The 23,545-nt window shown below is 38.5% G+C and overlaps 1 protein-coding gene across 7 annotated transcripts in view; it reads left to right on the plus strand.

Moving 5' to 3' along the window:
- Rspry1 (ring finger and SPRY domain containing 1) overlaps window positions 1–21,688 on the plus strand; it is a 44,814-nt gene extending 23,126 nt beyond the window's left edge. For all 7 annotated transcript variants that reach the window (XM_046434285.2, XM_046434289.2, XM_058576011.1 and 4 more), the window contains 11 exons: window positions 659–785; window positions 1,621–1,679; window positions 3,442–3,508; window positions 4,102–4,233; window positions 5,491–5,606; window positions 6,624–6,767; window positions 10,315–10,426; window positions 12,377–12,479; window positions 12,829–12,981; window positions 16,031–16,135; window positions 20,140–21,688. In XM_046434285.2, the coding sequence (XP_046290241.1) occupies window positions 659–785; window positions 1,621–1,679; window positions 3,442–3,508; window positions 4,102–4,233; window positions 5,491–5,606; window positions 6,624–6,767; window positions 10,315–10,426; window positions 12,377–12,479; window positions 12,829–12,981; window positions 16,031–16,135; window positions 20,140–20,236 (1,215 nt within the window). In that variant the 3' untranslated portion in view covers window positions 20,237–21,688. The remainder of the gene's footprint in view (window positions 1–658; window positions 786–1,620; window positions 1,680–3,441; window positions 3,509–4,101; window positions 4,234–5,490; window positions 5,607–6,623; window positions 6,768–10,314; window positions 10,427–12,376; window positions 12,480–12,828; window positions 12,982–16,030; window positions 16,136–20,139) is intronic.
- The last annotated feature ends 1,857 nt before the right edge of the window (window positions 21,689–23,545 follow it).

Below are 23,545 nucleotides of genomic sequence, written 5' to 3' on the forward strand. Positions count from 1 at the left end.
GGATGTCTTTTTTTTTTTTTAAAGAATTTTAATATTTATTTTCTTAGTTTTCGGCGGACACAACATCTTTGTTTGTATGTGGTGCTGAGGTTCGAACCCGGGCCGCACGCATGCCAGGCGAGCGCGCTACCGCTTGAGCCACATCCCCAGCCCCGAGACAGGGTCTTACTAACTTGCTGAGGCTGGCCTTGAACTTGAAATCCTCCTGCCTCAGTCTACCAAATTGCTGGGATTACAGGTACATGCCACCATGTCCAGCAGTGGTGAAACATTTTTTTTTTTTTTTATGTAACTTTTTACTACAACATCACCAGGCCCTAATGTTACTAATCATATTGACATTTGAATAGCTTTAGTCTATTTAATGATTCAAGAGTAGCATATGTATATAGAGGGTAGAGATGTAGATAGATATATAGATATAGATATCAAATGTATAGCAAGTGTATTTTGAATAAAATGGAATCTAGAAATTCCATTCCATTCAGATTGAGCAAACAATATTTTCCATCAATAATGATATCATTGGGTTCGTTGTATAATTTTATATGGTTATTCTGAGTTTAACACCTGGTTATAGCTTTGTCTCAAAGAATTCTCTTGGGAAAATGACCTGAGAAGATATATTTCACATCCACTCTTACCTTTTTGTTTTTAGGATGCACTCCAGAAATTGACTGAAATTCTCAATTTAAATGGAGAAGTAGCTTGCCAGGACTCAGGCCATCCTGCCAAACACAGGAATACATCTGCGGTCCTAGGCTGCTTGGCAGAGAAGCTAGCAGGTAACTCTGGGAAGCACCACAGAGGAACATCTAAGTTGCTTGACTTTAAGGGCAGTTTGCACTGCAGGTCTTATCAAACTTGCTGGAACAGAAAAGGAGGGATGGGGCTAACGGTAAGAAACATTACAAAGGATACAAGGCTAAGCGTAATCTAACTTAGCTTTGCAGATTATCAAAAAAGTTGTATTTATGTGATTTAAAATTAAGGGCAAAAGCTAAATTTACATATATGATTACATATATGTAAAAAATTTAGCTAGATAATGAAGACAAATCAGAGAGAGGAATAGGAAAAGAAATTTAGATTGCATTAGTTCCTGAGACATAGATATTCGACTTTTTTATGAATATTACCCACTTTAGTAAAGTTAACAGTAAAGTACATGTGACTAGCTCAGCTACTTACTGCACATATAATGAAAGAAACAATGGATTAGAAATTAGAACGTGAGCTGGGCGCAGTGGTGTATGCCTATAACCCAGTGATTTGGGAGGTTGGCAGGAGGACTGCAAGTACAGGGCCAGCCTTGACATTTTAGAAAGACCCTGTCTCAAAATAAAAATTGAAAAAAGGACTGGAGCTGTAGCTCGGTGGTACAGCACCCCTGTATCCAGTACCAATTTAAAAAAAAAAAAAAAAGGTGGTGGGGAGTCACTTTACTCAGTGACCAACTCTGAACCAACCTCAGAGCAGGAGGGTTGAATAGGATAATGTGCATGAGACCACTCTGTAAAAGGTATGGATTTCTACCAAAACAATTTGATTGTTATTAGTTACTGTTTAATAATATTATGGCACTTTTAATTATAGCCAGTGTTTATTGTATTTGTGTAGGTCCTGCAAGCATTGGTTTACTTAGCCCAGGAATACTGGAATATTTGCTACAGTGTCTGGTAAGTGAGACATCAAAGCTAGTTATTCTTAGTCATCTAGAATTGTACATTTTTCCCAAGTTGCCAACAGAGTCCCTGGCACAGAGAATGGAATTTGTTGTAAATTTTATTTGCAGGTGTTTCCTGAGTGTTATTTATTCCCTCCTATGTTAAAAAAAAGGGGGAGGGATTTATTCTATGCAAAAGCAAAAACAGTTGAGATAGTCTGTTTTTAAATTTCATCATAAGATAGCTGCTAGACTTTTCTGTGTGTCCTTAGAGCCTACCAGATGGCAATAGGGACCTCCAGAGTAGAAACAAAACCACATGGCATTCCAACATCAGATCAGATTTCTAGTGGATGTGAATCTCTACCCCTGACCACCCTACTGTTGCTGCTCTTAAAACTGTCATCTTTGGAGTATTTGATATACATCTGTGAAGCTTGTGGTTGGTTGAGGCTGTGCCTTCAGATCTCTCCCAGTGCTAGACCACAGTCTTGGCCATGGCCAGCCTGTATTTTTAACAGTTATTTTTGCAGGCCAAGTGAGCATTAGTTTTTTCCAAAATTTCAATATGAAAGTTCTTATAGGTCCATACTTACTTAATAGTGCTTAAATTAACCTGTACTGCTCTAAGTGATCTTCATGGGGGTACAGAAGTTCCAGGACTGTCCTTTTCCTTAGGAAGTTTACTGGTCAGTTGAAACAGAAGTACTAAGACATGACAGTTAGCCTCCATTTTAAGACAGAATGTGATCAAAGGAAAAATTGTTTCCTCTAGCCTTAAGTGCCCTAAGAGTTGAGAGGAGTGAAGGAGGGGGTGGTGTGGCTAGTGTGGCTGGCGTAGTCATGAGACAGACTTCCTGATGGTGAGACTTCAACTGGGTCAGGCTGTAAGGTTAGGATTCAGCTGTGCCCAGAGGAGGGAAAAGTGGGTTTTGTGCCCAAGGTACTGCCACAGATAGAAATCCAGAGACCAAACTGTCTGATCAAAGAAAATAGTGTTTAGAGGTAGGAGGATATGGACCCAGTAGCCAGCAGAAGAGGGTTCGGAGCTGGAAAAGCCAGGCAGAGGGATTCAGAATGGATGTGGCAGAAAACAGGATGCTGAAGATGCTTCACAATGGGGGAGGGTGTTGGTTGGATGATAAGCTCTGCTGGAGTCAGGTGGCACCAGGGAAGTACATGGGAACCCTCTAGTGTTCTAGCTCTCTTGAGGCTCCCAGCGTAGACCTTCTGTAAGTGGAAACTCAGGTGACATGAACTCAAGTACAATTCAAAGAGCCCACTTGTTGCTCTCTCCCCTACCATCACCATTTGTAGAATTCCTTTCAGAGTCCAGATTAAAAACAAGCCATTAGTTGTTAATTTCATTATTTATAGTTCTGAAAGTTGGTAGTGATGAGTCTTTCTCTACAGGATTTTGAATAGAAGGTTATTTTTAGCTTGTTTAAATGAATTTAAGAATCAACATTTTGTGTAACAGAGCCTTCATATAAATGTTACTAAGTAAAATGACATAATGTATTTAACAAGATACTGTTGAAATTTCTGTATCTGTAAATTAGCCCAGTGACTTCAAGAAAAAGAAATACAAGATTGAGATTCTATCTTGGTTCTTCATTGCTAACAATATTTGCCAAACGAATGATTGAGGACTTGAATGAGAAAAATTTTTCTAACTGCTCAAAAAACAATAACACCTGGAGGCAAGAAGATGAAATTAATAGCTTGTTGCCTCTGCATAGGGTGATTTTTAAAAATAATCCATTGTCTTTCAGAAGTTGCAGTCCCATCCTACAGTCATGCTATTTGCACTCATCGCACTGGAAAAGTTTGCACAGACAAGTAGGTATAGTGACTTCTTGCACTAATGATCTGCTGTATTCATTTTTAAGAGTTTTCTCTTTTCTTAGTTACTAGATAACCAACACTTTGAACCCCACCAATCTTGCACACATTCTATTTTTCTCTGGGTAGATACTTCAAGGCCAGTGAATTATAATAGGGACAAAGGCAAAGTTTTTTCTGCCCAAGAATCTGAACTGGTGAGCATTATTACTCACTTTATTTGTGTGGTGCTGGGTATTGAACCCAGGAGTACCCTACCACTGAACTACATCCCCAGCCCTTTTATATTATTTTGAGTTGGTGGCCTTCATCTTTCAATTCTCCTGGCTCAGCCTCCCAAGTAGCTGTGATTACTGGTGTGTGCCACCATGCTTGTCTTATTACCCACTTTTTATAGTTAAAAATTTGGTGGTATTGCTAGAAAATTGTTAAAGCTCTTTGGCCTTGTCATCCTTAGAAACTTTAGTAGAAGTCCATTCTAGTCTTCAAGTTCTCTAATTATCTCTCCACACTCATTACTATCACTAATTTGCCCAGCAAATCATCCTACTCTTTCATTGTTAATCCAAGGATTTCATCTTTTTAAACAGGTGAAAATAAATTGACTATATCTGAATCCAGTATTAGTGACCGGCTTATCACATTGGAGTCGTGGGCTGATGATTCTGATTATCTGAAACGTCAAGTTGGTTTCTGTGCCCAGTGGAGCTTAGACAATCTCTGTAAGTTGGAGCTGTTTGTTTGAAATGTCTGTTTCCATTTCCAGACTCATTTCTCTGATAGTCTCACTGGCCTTTCTTTTGTAAGAATGAGTGTGAAGCCGGGTGTGGTGTGCACACCAGTAATTCCAACAACTCAAGAGGCTGAGGCAGGAGGATTGCAAGTTCAAAGCCAATCTCAGCAACTTAGCAAGGCCCTCAGCAACTTAGTGAGATCCTGTCTCAAAAAAAAAAAAAAAAAAAAAATTGAAAGGGCTGGGGATGTGGCTCAGTGGTCAAGTGCCCCTGGGTTCAATCTCTGGTACCAAAAAAAAAAAAAAAAAGACGGAACATGAGTCCTTTTTTAAAAGGTCCTCTACTGGTTGGTTGGATATATTCTAGCAGAAGTGTATCCTAAAAACCCTTTGATAAGAATTACATGGAGGGCTGGAGTTGTGGCTCAGTGGTAGAGCACTTGCCTAATGTGTGTGGGGCACTGGGTTCGATCCCCAGCACCACATGAAAAATAAACAAATAAAATAAAGGTATTGTGTCCATCTACCACTAAAAAAATATTTTAGAAAAAGTATATAGAATGTTTCTAATTCTAGCATTCTTTTATTCAGAAACCTTGTCTTGGCACCCTATTTCCTGATGCATTAAGGCCCTTAATCATATGGCGCTGTCTAAACAACTCTTTCCAAACTATCTCTTCACTGTAATGCAGACAAAAAACCTGCTGACTTCCTACCTCTGGGCCTATTCCCTCCACTTGGACTTCCCTCTTTTTACTTTTCTACCTATCTTACCTTTGCTCCTCAAACCCAAGTCATGTCCTATCTGCACCATGAGGGTTGTTCCTTTTCCTCTTCCTTCTCCAAGGACTGCTAAAACAAAAACTGCACTAGTACTATATCCTCACTTCCCACTCCATGGTTAGCACTGTGCTAAAAGCCCGCTGGGCATGTCTCCCCACTCCTACTCCAGCATTGTGGGTGTAGCCTTTGTAGAGGCCAATTAAACAATGATTCTGAAAAAGTGAAATTCAAATTTTGTTTCATGAAAAGTAATAGATTCAGGGACTAGAAACATCTACCTCGCAGTGCTGCCTCTTCTGGCGTTTGCTTGGTCAGCCTTTGTATGATGGAGGAGCAGCAAAGCTAAGGTGCTGAGCCTCCTTGCCGTTTCATTCCTTGACTGCTGGAGATGGCAGTAGCTTTCTCCCCCTCCCCCGCCCAATAGCAGCCTGCCATAAAGACATGACCACTTTTTCTTTTGCAGTTTTAAAAGAAGGTAGACAGCTGACCTATGAGAAGGTGGACTTGAGTATCATTAGAGCCATGCTGAATAGCAATGACGTCAGCGAGTACCTGAAGATCTCACCTCATGGCTTGGAGGTAAAATTTCCACAAATGGATCTTTGGGGCGGGGGGATCATTTTGCTCCCATTTTCATGTCCTACTTTTGAACAAAAGCAGTGTCTTTCCACTGGGAAATTTATTTCCTATCTGAAGAGTGATAAGAGGTAGAAGTGATGGGATGGAGTGTTTGAGATATTATCTACTCTATTATCTTACACAGTACTACACTGTGATGCTGACTGGCTTAAATGTGTGTTTTTAATCTTTGCCGTTTTATTCAACTAAGGGTACAAAGACTAGTGTTTCAAAAAGGGGTACCTCCTTTTAAATCCCCATGTAGTCAATCATATTAGGTTTAGTTCCCTTTCTCCATGTATGTTACATGTTGCTGATTTTCAAGTGAAAGTTGATATAAAAGCCAGTTACATATGGCAAAGAGACTAGATTGATGAGGATTAAAGAACTATTGGGGGCTAGGGTTGTGGCTAGTGGTAGAGCACTTGACTAGCATGTGTGAGGCACGGGGTTTAATCCCCAGCACCACATTAAAAAAAATAAAAACAAATAAAATAAAGGTATATAAAAAAAAGAACTGTTGGAAGAATGACTACAATTATTTGATTCTATGTATCACCAAATCTGTTGTGTAGTTTTCTGCTTTAGATTATATTTAGGTACCCCATCTTATACCCTTTTCTCCACCACATGAAAGCAATGTTTATGAATTGATAAAAGCTTCTATTCTGAAAGCAAAGATCCACATACACTGAAAGCAAAGCCAGCAGCTTTCACTACTGCTTACTGTAGCCATCTTGGCAGTCCTCCTAGTCTGACACCAATCCTGTGAGAACTCCCTGGAAATAAAACTGTAAACTAGCTGTAGAATGTACTTCTTTCAGTTTTAGGCTTTTTAATCACTGAGAATGGATAGAGGAGAGGACTAGTCCACTAGGCACTTCAATGAGTAAAACTATATGCAACCTTCCCAGTAGTCATTACTTTGGTGGTCTTCAGGCACTGATGGTAGATTGTCATGCTCTTTGGTTTTCCCAGGCTCGCTGTGATGCCTCCTCTTTTGAAAGTGTGCGTTGCACCTTTTGTGTGGATGCCGGGGTATGGTACTATGAAGTAACAGTGGTCACTTCTGGTGTCATGCAGATTGGCTGGGCCACTCGAGATAGCAAATTTCTCAATCATGTGAGTACCCTAGAGAACTGTACAAATTGGAGCAGCAGCAATTTGTTTCTCTTTTTCTGGTGGGTGGGTGGGTGGAAGGTGCCCTAATTTTCCACCTAGAGGTTAGGTGTGTCCTTTGTCTTTGCAGGCTATACTCTGGCCCCAGCCACATCTTTGGCTCAGGGTTTTTGTGCTTTGTTTTTATGTTTTACTGGGATTGAACCCAGAGGTCCTCTACCACTGAACCCAGGCTGGCCTCAAACTTGTGATCCTCCTGCCCTAGCCTCCCAAGTTGCTGGGATTATAAGCATGCCCTACCATGTCCGGCTGATAATGTCTTTTATTACTTACTGCCTTTCAATTCTTTCTCAAATTATTAACATAAAAAGGTGGATGGGATCTTAAGACATTTTCAGAGCTTGACAAAAATAAAAAATAAAAAGAGAGATGGAGAGAGAAAAGAAATAGAAGCAGCTTACAAATCATGTTCATTTCTTCTGATAGATGAAACTGTAATTTCTGCCATATAGTCATAGATTTTTTTTAATATTTTTAGTTGTAGATGGACACAGTACCTTTATTTTATTTATTTAATCTTAATAGAGGCTTAAAACACTGTTTCTTATACTCCACATTGCTTAGTAGACTATTGACTTTTTTCTTTAAAAACAAATAAGTGGCTTATCGATAGCACATGCCTGTGATCCCAACAACTCAGGAGGCTGTGGCAGGGAGATTGCAAGTTCAAGGTCAGCCTCAGCAATTTAGCAGGGCCCTAAGTAATTTAGTGAGACCTATCTCAAAATTAAAAAGGACTGGGAATGTAGCTCAGTGGTAAAGCACCCGAGTTCAGTCCCCAGTACCAAAATCAAACGAGTGCTGGGTGCAGTAGCACATGCCTATAATCTCAGTTACTCAGGAGGCTGAAGTGGGAGGATCCAAGTTCAAGGGTGGCCTGTGCAATTTCATGAGACCCTGGCTCAAAATAAAATTTATAAAGGACTGAAGAGGTACTTCAGTGGTAGAGCACTTGCCTAGCATGCATGAGGCCCCAGGGTCAATCCCTAGTACATCAAACAAACAAAAAACAACTATTGGGCTGCAGATATAGCTCAGTTATAACCTCAGTTATATAACCTCTTTGAAACATTATACAGTGTGTTAAAACATTGCAGGGTAATCTGTATAATTTTTATGTTTTTTATATATCAGTTAAAAATATAAAGTGAAAAAGAAAGATAAGGAAACTGAGATTCAGAGAAATTAAGAAACTTGCCCAAAGCCATCTGATCTCCAGATAGAAGACTCTAAACTTAGGTCAGGACAGCCTGTGCCGCTTCCTATATAGAAGCATCCTACCTTGGAGAAAATGACTCTTCTCAAACAGAAAGGGAATGACTTGGGAACCTGTTGAGAGCTCCCAAATTGATGAGGGGTTTGGGAAATAAACTCCAAGGCAATGTAAGGGCCAAGAGTAGGAAGTACTATTTCAGGAGGACTAGCTAGCCAGGATGTAACCAGCATTACTGCCACACATCTGTCCTAACCCCACGCCCCTCTGTAGGGGTCACTCACACACTGAGGGTCTGATGGGAAGGTCTTCCTCCACTTGCAGAGCAGGAAATAGGAATCTTATCTTCCATACGTACCCCATAACGGGAAGGTAATGGGATGTCAGACAGCAGAAGAAAGGATATTATCCCCATATGAGGAAAGGATTCAAAATATTCCATGCACGACAAGCTATACATAAACTTTTTTTTTTTTAACCCTAAATACCAACTAGCTACCCTTTTCTCTTGTTTATCCATCCTTGCCAATGGAAATCAGGGTTAATACTACTGGGAATATTTTTGAGCTGAAAGAAGATATGGTACATCTAGCTTGCTCTCTGAGATGTAAGCTCAAAGGGATTTTTAAAGTAAATTTCTGCTAGGTATAGGTATCTATTCTTACCTCTATAGAAATGATCTGTGGCTAAAATTTTATCAGAGTTCCGCCTTTGACCCATAGTGCTACTCTGTTATGGAATTTATCCAAGCACGGAGGACACTGCAAGGTAATATCTAGGCTACCTTGATGGCTAGGAATCTTCTAGGAATTTCTTTCAAATGTTCTGTCAAGGACTTCCTCTAGGACATTAGAAATGAAGATAGAAAATAATTGTTTTGGGCTGTGGATGTGGCTCAAGCGGTAGCGCGCTCACCTGGCATGCGTGCAGCCCAGGTTCGATCCTCAGCCACCACATACAAACAAAGATGTTGTGTCTGCCGAAACCTAAAAATTAAAAATTCTTTCTCTCTCTCTCTAAAAAAAAAAAAAAATTGTTTTGCCTCTTCCCCAGCACCTAAAGTTTAGTGGTTTTGAAGTTTGCTTGGTTTGTTTTTTTGCTGCTGGAGATTGAACCCAGGGCCTTCTGCAAACTGAGCATGCACCCTACTGCTGAGCTGTACCACCAGTGGTTTTTATATTGTAGTTGAGGAGTTTGTCAAAACTTCTTTTATCCTCACTACATTGTTTATCCCATAGAACAAACAAGCTATTTGAACCTGAGATCTTTTTTGGATTTAGCTCGAATTTTCAGTTCCTTTCTCCTTAAAGCTTTTCACCATTGATCCTTAAAAAAATAGCGGTTATTTGTTTTGTGTGCTTCTTCTTTTTTTTTTTTTTTTCTCTCTCTCTCTCTTTTGGTCAAGCACTGAAAATAATATCTTAAGATCCCATCTACCTTTTATGTTAATAATTCTAAGAAAAAATCAAAAGGCAGTAAATAATAAAAGACATTATCAGACAGACAGGGTGGTCATGCTTATAATTCCAGCAACTTGGGAGGCTGAGGCAGGAGGATTACAAGTTTGAGGCTAGCCTGGGCAAGACCCTGTCTCAAAATAAAATGTATAGGAAAGGACCAGGGCTGTAGCTCTGGGGTAGAGTGCTTCCATAGTATATGTGAGCCCCTGGGTTCAACCTCCAGTGCCACAAAGAAGGAAAGGGGAGGGAAGGAAGGAAAGAGAGGAAAAAAGCAAGGAAGTAGGGAGGGAAGGAATTGTCAGGGACCCATATGATGTTCAAATGAAGCTGATCTCAGAATAGTTTTTAGCTGATGGTCCACTGTAACCTTTCTCATGAAATTTCTGAGCATTTGGGTGTTTTGAAGTTATTCCATTCAGGAAGCCTGACCATAGTGAAATAGAAGGTATAGTGATCTTGGAATCGGGAGAATTTAGAACCAAACCTGTCTCTGTTACATGTCCTTAGACAAGCGGGTTGACCTCTCTGAACCTTTGTTTCCTCTTAAAATATAATGTTACCAGCCTCATGGTAGTTAATTAGAATTAAATGAACTGACAAATGTGAAAATGCTTTGAACAAAGGAGGCACTTGAAGTATTTGTTGGTGAAGTCATCATTTACTTGGAACCAGACCTCCAGATCATAATTTTGATATCTTCCAAGAAGCAGAAAGCTTAGAATTCCAGCCACTGGGTCAGTGGCTCTAAAGGATAGACCCTCTCCTCCCAAGTCAGAGCAGGCATAACCCTGCTAATCATCTGGGCCTCTCTCTCCAGGAAGGCTATGGCATTGGGGACGACGAATACTCCTGTGCATACGATGGCTGCAGGCAGCTGATTTGGTACAATGCCAGAAGTAAGCCGCATGTCCACCCGTGCTGGAAAGAAGGTATTCATTCTTCTCCATCAAAATTTATCACCTGGGTTAAGATATCTGGTTATTGTGAGACGTTTACTATGAGAGTCCTTAAAATGTCTTAATTGGAAAAGGCCAAATGATAAAAGAGATCTTAGCTTTTCTTTTCATTGCCATGGATGTTAATTGTATTTTCTGGTAAATTCGCCTTGGGTAGAGCCCTCTTTTAACAAAAACATTTTAGAATATAAAATTCTTAAATTAATGAGAAAACGGTACTCTTAGGAATAATGTGAATTCTAGTCTCCTCTTTGGGTGTATTTTGAACAAACATTCATGGAAATAGCAAGAACAAAGGAATTGTAATGCCATTAGAATAGGATATTTTCAGAGACAAAATGGCTATGCTCTGATGAAGTAAGGTCATATGGTAGAGGTTGGAATCTCTGGAAGAATTTTTATTCTCAAACATTGGAACCATATAGGTGCTATAGCTCCATGCATGCCTCTTTCATTTTCCTACCCTAACCAATATTATGGATGTAAAATGAAATTTCAAGCATATTAAAAGAGCAGGAATTTGACCACTCCCATGAGATAGCTCCACTTGTCTAAACTGATAGTATAAGAAAGGAAAAAAAATCTGAAAAGCCAACAGGAATCCTCATTTTAATGGCTTGCAGGTTCTTGAAGGAACATAAAACATACACATTTCCCAGAACATAAGATAAAGGCACTGTTTTAGCTAGGCATGGTGGTGCACACTATAATCCCAGTGGCTTGAGAGGCTGAGGCAAGAGGATTATAAGTTTTAGGCCAGACTTAGCAATTTAACAAGACCCTGTCTGAAAAGAAAAAATAGGAAGGGACGGGGGATATAGCTCAGTAGTGGAACGCCCCTGGTTTCAACCTTCATACCAAGAAGAAAAAAAAATGGAAAATAGAAAAAGATCAAGACAAACTTAAAAATTCCTTACAATTTTTCATCCAGAGATTTGAAAAATGCTTAAATTTGATGTATGTATATATTTTTTGGTTGTTATACTTAGTACCTTGAACAGCTTTCTAGTTTATCAAAAAAATACTACTTTTGATGTCTTCTCAATATTCCATTATATAGTTAAATTTTTTTTCCAGTACTGGGGATTGTACCCAGGGGTGCTTTACCACTGAGCTACATTCCCTAACCCTTTTTAAGTTTTTTATTTGAGCATGGGTTTCGGTAAGTTGCTTAAGTCCTTCCTAAATTGCTGAGGCTGTCCTCAAACTTGCCATCCCACTTCCTTAGCCTCCCAAGTTGCTGGGATTAGAGGGATGTACCACTGGGCCCAGCTGTAGTGGTATTATATATTAACTAATACCTAATCTTGCTATGCTGACATTTTTGCCTTTAGAAATTATTATAAACTGTTCTGGGTTTCCCCAAGGTAAGTTCTTAGAAGTGAAACTTCCTTGGCAGGTAATCCCTGGTTTTGAAGCTATTCCTGTGTATTACCAGATTTCTTCCACTAGCATTAAATGTCCATTTTTCTTGTTATCACTATAATTTCATGTTTTCCTTTAGCAGTTAAAAAAAAAGAAAGAAAGAAATTTCACTTGTTCTATTTGATAAATGAGTATGCATACTTTTTTTAAAAACTTTTTTTTCTGGTAGTTGTGACCTAGGGAGTCTTAAAGTTTCACCAGAGGCAAATATCCAATGATTTTATCTTACCATATTTCATTAATCCCAACATGCACACTTTTTTCACACTTTAACATTTTTAAAAGCAAAAGGCATTTTAAAATCAATACCTTGTCATAGTTTAATTGGCAGCATTCTTTTCTTAATGATACATGAATATATTGGTATTTAGGGATCAAATAATTTCAAGAAACAAAGATGAACATGTTGAATACCTGGCTAATACAGTGACACTGAGGCCCTTAGGAATCCTGGTAGTACACGGCATTATTCTAACAGTGTTTCGCTTTGTCCTCTAGGAGACACAGTAGGATTTCTGTTAGACTTGAATGAAAAGCAAATGATCTTCTTTTTAAACGGCAACCAGCTGCCTCCTGAGAAACAAGTCTTTTCATCTACTGTGTAAGTAGCTCCTCTCAGTCCAAAATTTGAGTAGATGCATGGAATGCACTTTGTGCCAGGAAAAAAGAACTTTGTTATCTAAGCAATTATAATGGGAAATTTATTTATTTCAAGTAATTGGAAACCCATTTGATCAGAACTAAAACTGTCCCAGAGTTTGACATAGAAAGATAAAAGAAGAACATTCTCTGATGCGTGGACCTGTGAGGGTCAGTAAACACAATCTGTCCCCTTTCTTTTCTGTTAGGGCACAACTGGCTCATCTGAACTTTCTGAAAACTACTGAGTTTATGAAATTTACTTCATTTATATTAACTCTGTTGACCTTTATACTCATTTTTATTTGTAGATCTGGATTTTTTGCTGCAGCTAGTTTCATGTCATATCAGCAATGTGAGTTCAATTTTGGAGCAAAACCTTTCAAATACCCACCATCTATAAAATTTAGCACTTTTAATGACTACGCCTTCCTAACAGCTGAAGAAAAAATCATTTTGCCAAGGTAAGGCATCTGCCCAGGCTGTCTCCAAACTGTGTATTTCATAAGAAACTGAAACAATTTATGGGAGACTTTTTTTTCAACTTTTTAAATAAGTAATTTTGAAAATCTCCCTGAAAAGGCTGACTTCCTGGAAAATATAAGTTACTAAAACAGATCTCAGAAAGATAAAAAGGGCTGGGGATGTGACCCTGTGGTTAAGCACCAAGTACCAAAGTGGGAAAAAAAAAAAAAAAACATGACACATGCATGCTCACACACACACAAAACCCCTACAGAATAACTTTCCTTGGATGTTAGTGTTAAAATCCTAAATATTAGTCAAGTGCCTCTATAAAAGACTTGTGTTCAATGAAACCGACTTCTTTGGGATTTTAGCTACATGGCAAAGATGCCAACACTTTTCCACAACCATTAGGACACTGAATTCCATCTTGTATAAAATTTCAGTCCCCATAATTTGACAAAAACTAATTGGCATTAATTTTCTCCTGGGATGAATGCCTGCTTCTTTTCCTTACAAGATGAATGTAGTCTATCCCATCAGCTAGGAAAAGACTCCAGCTGCTTCCTGGTAATTGCTACAAGTTGAAGCTTGTTATATAATGTAAGCCAAAGTTTGTCATGTTTTAACAGAGCAGCTGCCTGGGTCTGTGTGGAGCGAGTATTCCTTTTACTAATGCCCATGTGTTATATCAGAAAATCCCTCAGCAGTCAAGGAAACCACTCTGAGCAGGGCATAGCCAATGCTGAACTGTTACGCCCCTGAAGGGATCTCTAATAATAATGGATTCCTAGCTCATTTTGGCTCAAAACACAGGTCTGTAGGCAGCTCTCTGGGCTGTGTTTCACATCAGACTATATTTTAGTGGCTCAATAGTTTCCAGGTGAACTAGAACATGTCGGAGTGCCATCACTGTCTGAAACATCAGAAACATCAGAGCCTTGTGCATCATGCCTTGTCTAGAACATCAGAGCCTTGATAACATTCTCTTAGATCCACTTCTATCTCAGCTGGAGATCTGAGGTCCATTCCTAGAATTTCTATTCAGCTTGTGTTGGTATCTGACAAAGATCCTGAACTTTCAGTTCCTCTTTGTGAAAGTCTAAAGTGACACCTCTCTCATCTGTCATATTCTGTTCCTTTTTTCACCTAGCATGACTTTTCCTTGGATGAATCCACAAATCACCTGAAAGACAAAATGAACTGGGAATGGTGGCACACACCTGTAATCTCAGTGGCTCAGGAGGTTGAGATAGGAGGATTGTGAGTTCAAAGCCAGCCTCAGCAATAGCAAGGCACTAAGAAACTCAGTGAAACTCTGTCTCTAAATAAAATACAAAAAAGGGCTGGGAATGTTGCTGAGTGGTTGAGTGCCCCCTGAGTTCAATCCCCCATACTCAAAAAAAAAAGACACAATTGATCCATGTTACCCTGGAGAAGGTAACCTTAGTCAAAACTGCTTCAGCCTTTACTCCTCCAAAATTCAAACCTTCCAAAACTAAGATGGTAGTGAATATCAATTGTTGGAAAGTCTCCTTTTATGGCCAACTTATACATAACTGTCTTAGTTATTATGTATATATATATTTGGCACCCAGAATTTGTCTTGTCTTGAATAAGAACAACAGAATTACAAATGAGGTCAGTCCTGTGTTGTACCTAGACTGACAATCACACCAAGAAAGATGATGTCAGGAACCTAATTGAGTGGCCTTCTTAAAGCCAACCGCTGGTACCTTACTCCTCTTAACATTCAAGTTGAGCTTATTTACAAATGTTGGCATTAAGCATAAATGTGCCTAAGAACATTTTCTGTGCCATTAATACTTTCAGCCTCTGCTCCAAAGACCTATATTCACTGATACCTTTTTACTGATATTTTACTCATTGGAATAATATCTCACCTTTTTGGCTTCAGAGTAGGAGCTAATGGCCTATCAAGGATTTTGCAAATTATTCTATATTATATATACTGTGTGTCAAATTCTTCTCCTTCCATTAGCTATTTTTTCTTAACTTTATTATGGAAAACTTCAAATATATAAATAAGGTAAAAAGGATAGTATAGAGAGGTGCCACATGCTCATCCCTCAGCTGCAACAGTCTTCCAATCATGGCCATCTGCTTCTCCTAGTCTCTCCTCATCTCTGTGACATCCCCATTATTATTCCATTTTCCCTGTGGCTGCTACCTAAAATAGTCTCTTTAAGCATCCACGGGCTCATTCCCCACTCCCTTAATGTCTTCACTTAGGTATCACCTTAGCCAGAACTTCCTTGACTGCCATATTTAAAATCATTACTCCCCACCTCTCACATTCTCCATGTCCTTTTTTCCATTTTATTTTTCTTCATAGTATTCATCAGCATTTATTATTCATCTATTTCTGCCTTCTCCTTCCTCAACCCCTCATGAGCACTGCAATGTAGCCCTCTGAAGGCAGGGGTAATTTTTTAGTCTTCTGTTCATTGCTGAGTTGCCAGGGCTTGAGACAGTACCTGGCCCACAAGTGGGTTGAAAGAACATTCCATATTTCTCTTGGTCACCCACCAAGGCTGTGCCTTCAGCAGAGCATTTCTGCTCGGTTTTCCCATTACACGATGAGTGAAGGTGTAATGGAAGGGGTGTGGACTTGAGGCATCTGGACTTGCAGGGACTCTATAAAGGTCTCATAAACCCTTTGAAAATGTATTAAAATATGTATGTTTTTCTTGGGAAAGGCAAGTCTTTGCTTGTCATTAAATTCAAATGTACAACTTAAAAGGTTAAAATTTGCTAGTTTAAAAAAAAGCACTGGACTTCAGTTTATCATGTAAAACATTTCACTGAAGTTTAATTTATCTGAAAAGTGGGAATGACCATGCTTTTTTCATTCCCTATTAAGATTGAAATGAGTTATCATGTATGAAAACTTTACTGAACAAAGCTTAAGGAGTACATACTATCTCGCATGTATAGAACATTTTCAAAGCATTTAGAATGTGTCACTGCCAACAGGACCTGTTTACTTGTTGACAAAATGAGTTTCAAACTGCTTTGTCTTCTCAGGCACAGGCGTCTTGCTCTGTTGAAACAAGTCAGTATCCGAGAAAACTGCTGCTCCCTTTGCTGTGATGAGGTAGCAGATACGCAACTGAAGCCATGTGGACATAGGTAAGAGGATTTATTTCTTATCTCCACATATTACATTAGGCAACATTTCATCCTGTCTTGAATTGGTTTTAGAACCTTCCTGGTTCCATAGCTCTTCATCAAGGTTTATTACATCTAAAGTGGGCTAAATGGGGAACTAGAGTTTGCCAAATAGTACCTGCCTGTTTTCCAGAAAATATCTGAACTGGAAGAAGCAGCCTGGCATAGAAGGCCTGTGTTTTTGTTTTGTTTATTCATTATGATATTTTTTATATAACTTTGATTTTGCAAAATGTAAAGGTTTAATGCTATTTATAATCTTCTCGGCAAGTCTCTCTTAGTTTTAGAGCTTCCTCATTAATTTCTTTACACTCTTAATTATTGAGAATGCAGCATTCTCCATGCCATCTAACTAAATTTCACCTGTATGAGATGAACTTAGAGGGCAGTCTGACCCTTACAGAGCAGAGTGTCAAAGCATCAGCAAAAGCAGCAAGTAAGCAGGTTCCCAAGAAGGCCATCCCATGGTTAGGAAAGGGGAGGAAGCAGAAAGCAGTGTAGTGGCACTGAGCCTTCCACTCGTGCTGACTGTGTGGGAGCAACACTCATGTTGATGTTACAGTCCAGCTACCTGCAGTTCATCACATGCCACCCCTGCCTTTTTTTTTTTTTTAATATATTTCACAAAGCTTTAGCCACCTGATCTCCCAGGGTTCCAGAGCCTGTGGTGTTGGACCCCGTTTTTCATTTCCAGGAATGGGTCAGCCTGGACCCGTGTCTCTGCCTCTGTACCCTGTACCTTTGCTGTCTTGGAACAGGTTGTTGTCTCTTTGACTGTTAACGGAAGTGAATGCAGTACATTTCATTTCACCCTTAGCTATACCAGTTTCTTTTCTGCTGCCCAGATTTCTCAGATTGAGCACCTTGCAGGCTTTAGTGATCAGGGCCTTATAGGCAGGTACTGTTTGAAAGTTGTATATCTTGATGCCCTTTTTCAGAGGAGGGCGGTACCAGGGATTGAACTCGGGAGCACTCAACCACTGAGCTACATCCCCAGCCCCATTTTGTATTTTATTTAGATACACGGTCTCACTGAATTGCTTAGCACCTCGCCTTTGCTGAGGCTGGCTTTGAACTCGTGATCCTCCTGCCTCAGCCTCCTGAGCCACTGGGATTACCAGCATGCTCTACTGTGCTCAGCTCTTGATGCCCTTTTTGATCTTTGTTTCTGTAACACTGTGAAGATCCCAAATAGGAGGATCTGGATTTATTCATCTTTAAAAAAAAATTTTTTTAATTGCAGATGGACACAATACCTTTATTTATTTTTATGTGGTGCTGAGGTTCAAACCCAGTGCCTCATTAGGCAAGCACTCTGCCACTGAGCTACAACCTCAGCCCCTGATTTTATTCATCTTTGAGTCCTCTGACCCTTCCCTGTGGTTAATACACAATAAAGACTCACTAATGAGGACTAACCCATAAAAACTTAAAACTAGGTACCTTAAGTGTCATCATAGTTTCTATACTAGATATATCCAAAACAGGGTTAGAAAGGAAATTAAAAGAATTGTAAGGAAATTTAAGTCAATTCAGCAACAACAACAATTTTAAAAGAATGTCTTACTAAAGAAAGGAAATTTGGATAAAATAAACAAAAACTGACCCCTAGAAGAGACTGAAAATCTAAGCAATCCTATTACCATAGAAGATTAGCTATCTCCCCAAAGCACTAAGACCATATGTTTGGTTTTGTTCTGGTCTTTCTTTTTGTAATACTAATCACCACTAAGCTACATTCTCAACCCTATTTATTTATTTTTTGAGACAAGGTCTCACTAAGTTGCCCAGACTATCCTTGAACTTGCAATCCTCCTGCCTTATCTTAAGCCCAGATGGTTTCACAGGGGAATTCTTCACAATTTTCAGGGAATAGGTAGTCCAATCCATTTAATCTTTTTCAGACCGCAGAGAAAATAAGAAATCCACAATGTTTTCACAAAGCTTGCATGATAATCACACCAAAAGCTGAAAAGGAAAAGGAAAAAACGGGGGGAAAAAACTTGTTTTTACTAACCAATATAAATCTAAAAATTTAAATAAAATATTAGCAAATAATGCAGTAACACAACCAGGGGGACTTAGGGATTTAAGGATGGCACAAAATAGGAGGAAATCTACTCAAATAGGCTGGGGCAAGGGTATATTATTACTTTCTCCAAGAATGCTGAGATGCATTTGTTAAAATTCAACATCCAACTGGGTGCAGTGGTGCAGGCCTATAATCCCAGCAGCTTAGGGGCACTCAGGAAGCTGAGCCACCAAGATCCCAAATTCAAAGCCAACCTTAGCAACTTAGCAAGGCCTTGAGCAATTTAGTGAGACACCCTATCTCATAATAAAAATTTAAAAATGGCTGTGGATGTGACTTAGTGGTTAAGCACCCCTGGATTCGATCCCTGGAAGAAAAAAAAAATTCAATATTTATTTCTAATGGATGGAAGGAAGATAGGAATGGATGAATATTTCCTTAATATAAAAAACAGGGTATAGGGACGTAGCTCAGTGGTAGAGTACTTGTCCTCTTGGGTTGAACCCCCAATACTACCAAAATAAGGTATGTGCATGTATACTTGATTATGTGTATGTGTGTGCATGTACAGACACATAACACCAAATACATCTTTTTTTCAGTGCTAAGATTGAAACTAGAGCTTTGCACATGCTAGGCAAGTACTGTACTACTACTTAAAACTGAGCTATATCCTCAGCCCGCTCACATCTTTAATGGTAACATTCTGAAAATATTCCAAGAGATGCTGGGGATAGGATGAGGATGTCACCATTATAACTTATAAAATAAAAATCAGTACCAAGTAGCAACCAATTAGGACATATAATGGAAGATTCCTTTTACAATAGTTTAAAAAAAAAACACACACAACTAAGAATACATACTAAGAAATATGTGGTGCTTCTATAAAGAAAACTTTTAGGAAAAAAACCCTGGTGAGGCTGAGGAGGAGGAATCACTTGAGCCCAAAAATTTGACACCAGTCTGAACAGCATAGTGACTTGCTTTCTCAAAAAAAAAAAAAAAAAAAAAAAAAGGAGAGAAAACTTTCAAACTGACAAGGAATATAAATCAGATTCTAATTATTCTGTTCTTAGAAAAACCTCTAGGTAGTCCCTGAACTCTAAGTTTAATTTGGCCCAGAGTAAAAGGGCAGCATGATGTTCCCCCCGCCCCCAAGAACTAGACAAACTAAAGTTTAAAGCAACAGCCAAGTTGGGTGTGGTGGCCCACACCTGTAATCCCAGCAACTGGGGAAGTTGAGATAGGAGAATTGTAAGTTTGAGGCCAACCTGGCAATTTAGTGAGAACTTGTCTCAAAATAAGAAAATAAGCAGAGCTGGATTGTAGCTCAGTAATAGAGCATCCCTGTGTTCAATCCCTCATACTATATATATATATATAAAGTTTAAAGCAAGAAAATTTGGAAGAATAATTATGGAGAGGATAATCCTATTACATCTTAAATATCATTTTACCTATTATTTTAATATAAGTGTTAATAGTTTGGTTCTAATATGTGACAAGAATGACAGAACAATGAAATAGAATAGAAGCCCAGAAATAGAGCTAACTAAAAGTGAAAAAGATTACATCAAACTTGTGGTGAAAGATAATATAGTAAATGATATTAATGGAATGAATAACTAGCTGTCAGGAAAAATGTCATTGTATATCTGCCTGCAAATAACATCTGTGTGTATACTATGTATATACTATATACATATAGAATGCACTTGGGCTTATAACTTGTTTCTCTGAGGAGCTAGATTGAGGTTCAAAAGTGGGAGAGAGATTTATTATTTATATACTCAATTTTTTATTTTTTAAATCATGTGTAATTATTTCCCTCTCAGCCAATAAACTTGTTAACATTAGATTTGGTCGGCATGAAGTTAGAGTTTGACCATTTGAAGCATTAACTTGACTGGCATTTTATCTTTCTTCTCAGCGACCTGTGCATGGATTGTGCCTTGCAACTGGAGACCTGCCCATTGTGTCGTAAAGAAATAGTGTCTAGAGTCAGACAGATTTCTCATATTTCATGACATATGTGAAGAGACATCACGGACTTATTTCTACTCAATTCCAGCCAATGTTGAAAAGAAAAACAAAGAAAAAACCATCTCTAATCAGTTGTACGCACATTGAAACTTATAGCCATGGCCGGATTTTATGCTAAAATGGTAGTTTGTCAAAGACAAAATTCTCTTAGAATCTAATCCAACTTGCCAGCCCTAAGAAATTCCTTTTAAGGCCAAGGAAAGCTGAATGCTAGTAGCCAGGCCTGTGGTACTTCCATGAAAAACAATAGGAGACAATGCTCTTCTGAGTGCTGAAGCCACACCGGAATTCTCCATGTTGGGTTCATGTGATTGTTCAACACAGGATGTTTTGTGTCATAGTCAAAGTTTTTATTTTGGGGAGAAGTCGTTATGGAGAACTAAATGACAGCCTTTCTGGGTTAAGCATAACTTCTCAGTGATCAAAGAATCACCGGTGTATTAAGCATGGATATTGCACTGCAAGACTTGAATCTATAAAATTAGAATCAAGCAGGTCATTACTACAAGCAACATGATGAACCCAAAAGAAGGTGCACAGACTGTAGAAAAAAAAATCTGAATTTTTTTATATTTCAGTGATTCCAAAGAACATTCTAGTTTTTTTTAACTGCAGAAAATTGGTGGTATTTTCACATTCATGGTGTTTCTATCCAGTTTCACTATTCACATTTTGTGAGGAAAAATGTTTTACCAATGCAGGAGGAATTCTTAAATTGCAAAGTTAGACTGGAAAATAATTTGGTACTTAGGGTATTTTTAAGGTACCATCAAATCAAGTTTTTTGTTTTTTGTTGAAAAAATTTTTTTAATCAGTATTGTTTTTGGAAGTAATATACTTTGAAACTCTTGAACCAATAGTCTCCAAAACTCTAGTGGACAGTCTGAGAACACATATTCCTATTGTTTTAAATAAATACATGTTTTTGAATAGTAAATTCAATCATGGATTGTTGACTATGTCTTCATCAAAAGTGTTTATCCCTCTCAGGGTCTCTGGTGAAGACCTTCAAGAGTTCAGTTTTTTCTCCCAGAAAATTGGAAGGTAGAATTGTAAATTCATAGAACTTATTTTATAATGGTGAACCTCAGCAGCTGCCTTTCAATTTATGCCAAGTCCTTACTGAGTTTATACTTGAATAGTAAATATGTCTTCTGAGTTTTATAGTGTCTTAAACTCAATGCACATTTTTTTCTTCCTTTCCCACCCTTTCTTGTTTGTAGTTCATTAAACCTGTTCTATTACAGAGCTGATTTCCTTCCTGGCTGTACTTGTTGGGGTGCTGGATTTTTTCCATGTCTCTAGTCTTCCATGAATCCAAATATATATATAAATATATATATACATATATATAGATATATGTTCTCCTCTTTAGCTTGTGGTGAATACAGTGATTTGCATTGAAGAATAAAACATCTGCTGCCTTTTTTGACTAAGATTTTACAACTTTCATTGGTGCTAACTGCTAAAGTTCCAAGACATTATACTTGCATATTTTAAGGGCTATTTTTCAGGGTAAGAATCAAATATAAGAATTAGGAGGGCTGGGGATATAGCTCAGTTGATAAAGTGCTTGCCTCACATGCACAAGGCCTGTGTTCAATCCCCAGCAGCACACGCACACGCACACGCACACACAAAGAAAGCATTAAGAAGTATCTTTAGTCACTTATTCATCCAGCAGGTCTTCCTTGAGCACTAGTATGTGCTGGGCATTATGCCTGCAAGGTATACAAAAAGGGTACGAGGGGGACCTAATTTAGATGTTTGGCAGCGGGTAGCAGGGGTGGGGGGATCAGAAGAAACCTGATGAAGTAACATTGGGAAACTTAAAGGAAAAAGGTAGACATAGCCAAACAGAGGGACTGAGGACAGCCTTCCTGGACTAGGTAGCTAGGTGAACAGCAGTGCGGCTAAGGCCCTACCTAAAGAGAAAAGGAGCTCAGGGCCTTGGAGATCACATCACTAATAAGAAAGGAAGCAAGTACAAAGAATAGTACGTTCTGCTCCAGTGTTGGAAAGGTAAGGGGGCTGCATAAAGGCCGTGTTAAGGAATTTGTATTTTATTCTAAGTGTAGTAAGAAGCAAAGAAGTTTAAGCTTGAAAGTACCATGATAAATTCTAAAAGATGACTCTGGCTTCTATTTGGAAAATTGAATGGAGGGGTGGGGTAGAGATAGAGAAGCAAAAATTGGAAATAGTAGGACAAGTAAAGAAACTCTGAAATAGCCCAACAGAAAGGTAAAGGTGGATTGTAAAAACAATGGAGAAAGAAAAACCAACGAATTAACAATTTGTTAGAAATGATGGAGCCTATCAGCTTTCTAGAGAATCTATCCTTGAACTTTATTCCTAAATCGGTCTACTTTTGCAATTCTTAGCTTCTATACCATAAAACAAAAGGACTTCAATTTTAAGTTGATTAAACCATCCAGGATGAAAACAAAGTTGTAACCTTAAAGCTACTTCAAAAGGAAAGACTATATGTTCCACACACAGAAAAAACTTGGAATTGACAAGCTATGTGGAACCGAGTAAACAGGAGGTCCATATTCTGCACTGAAAGTACGCACTTACAGAGAAATTAAAGGCTAGATTTTTGCTGCTGATACATTGTTACCAAGGAGAAAAAAAACAAAAAAAAAAATTAGTTATGGCATTTCTCTCATGACTCATTGGAGAAATCCAGAGTTCCCACCAAGAGAAATTTTAGTGAATTGCCTTCTTTTTTGAATGATGGAAAGCAGGAGAAAATTGTGCCAGTTGCAGAGTGCCAGGAAACAATGATTCAATCATAGAAACAGAAAATTTTACCAGTAGAAAATGACTTTTGCATGAATTTCAACCATCTTGAATGTGTGTCTATGAAAACAAACTTCCCAACCACGATCAGCTTTTTCCAAGATTGTCCACTTTTCTTCTTTTGCTGTATATTCACTTAAAAATATTCTTAATCTAACCCACGAAGGATTTAAGAAATGATGGATAATTAGTGGAAAACACCATTTAATATTTTCAAGTCAATCCATAATTTTTTTCTTTCAAGTGGGAAAAAGACCACCATACTGTTTCAGCAGGAAAAATAAAATCATTCTGATTTCCAAGGGTATGTTTAATGACCCAGAGATTAAAGACTATTGTATGATGATTGATGCAGTTCCTTTGAAGTGGGACTGGACCTATGTCCTGCTAAGCCCTCATTTCCCATCTGTGAAATGGAGATAATACCTCATAGGGTTACTCCACCCCCCCACCCCCCACCCCCATTTCAAATATTTCAATAGGAAACAGGT

This window comes from Marmota monax, unplaced genomic scaffold, assembly GCF_021218885.2.
Source record: "Marmota monax isolate L192 unplaced genomic scaffold, Marmota_monax_Labrador192_F-V1.1 WCK01_AAM20220418_F8-fsc00024, whole genome shotgun sequence".
Classification (NCBI taxonomy): domain Eukaryota; kingdom Metazoa; phylum Chordata; class Mammalia; order Rodentia; family Sciuridae; genus Marmota; species Marmota monax.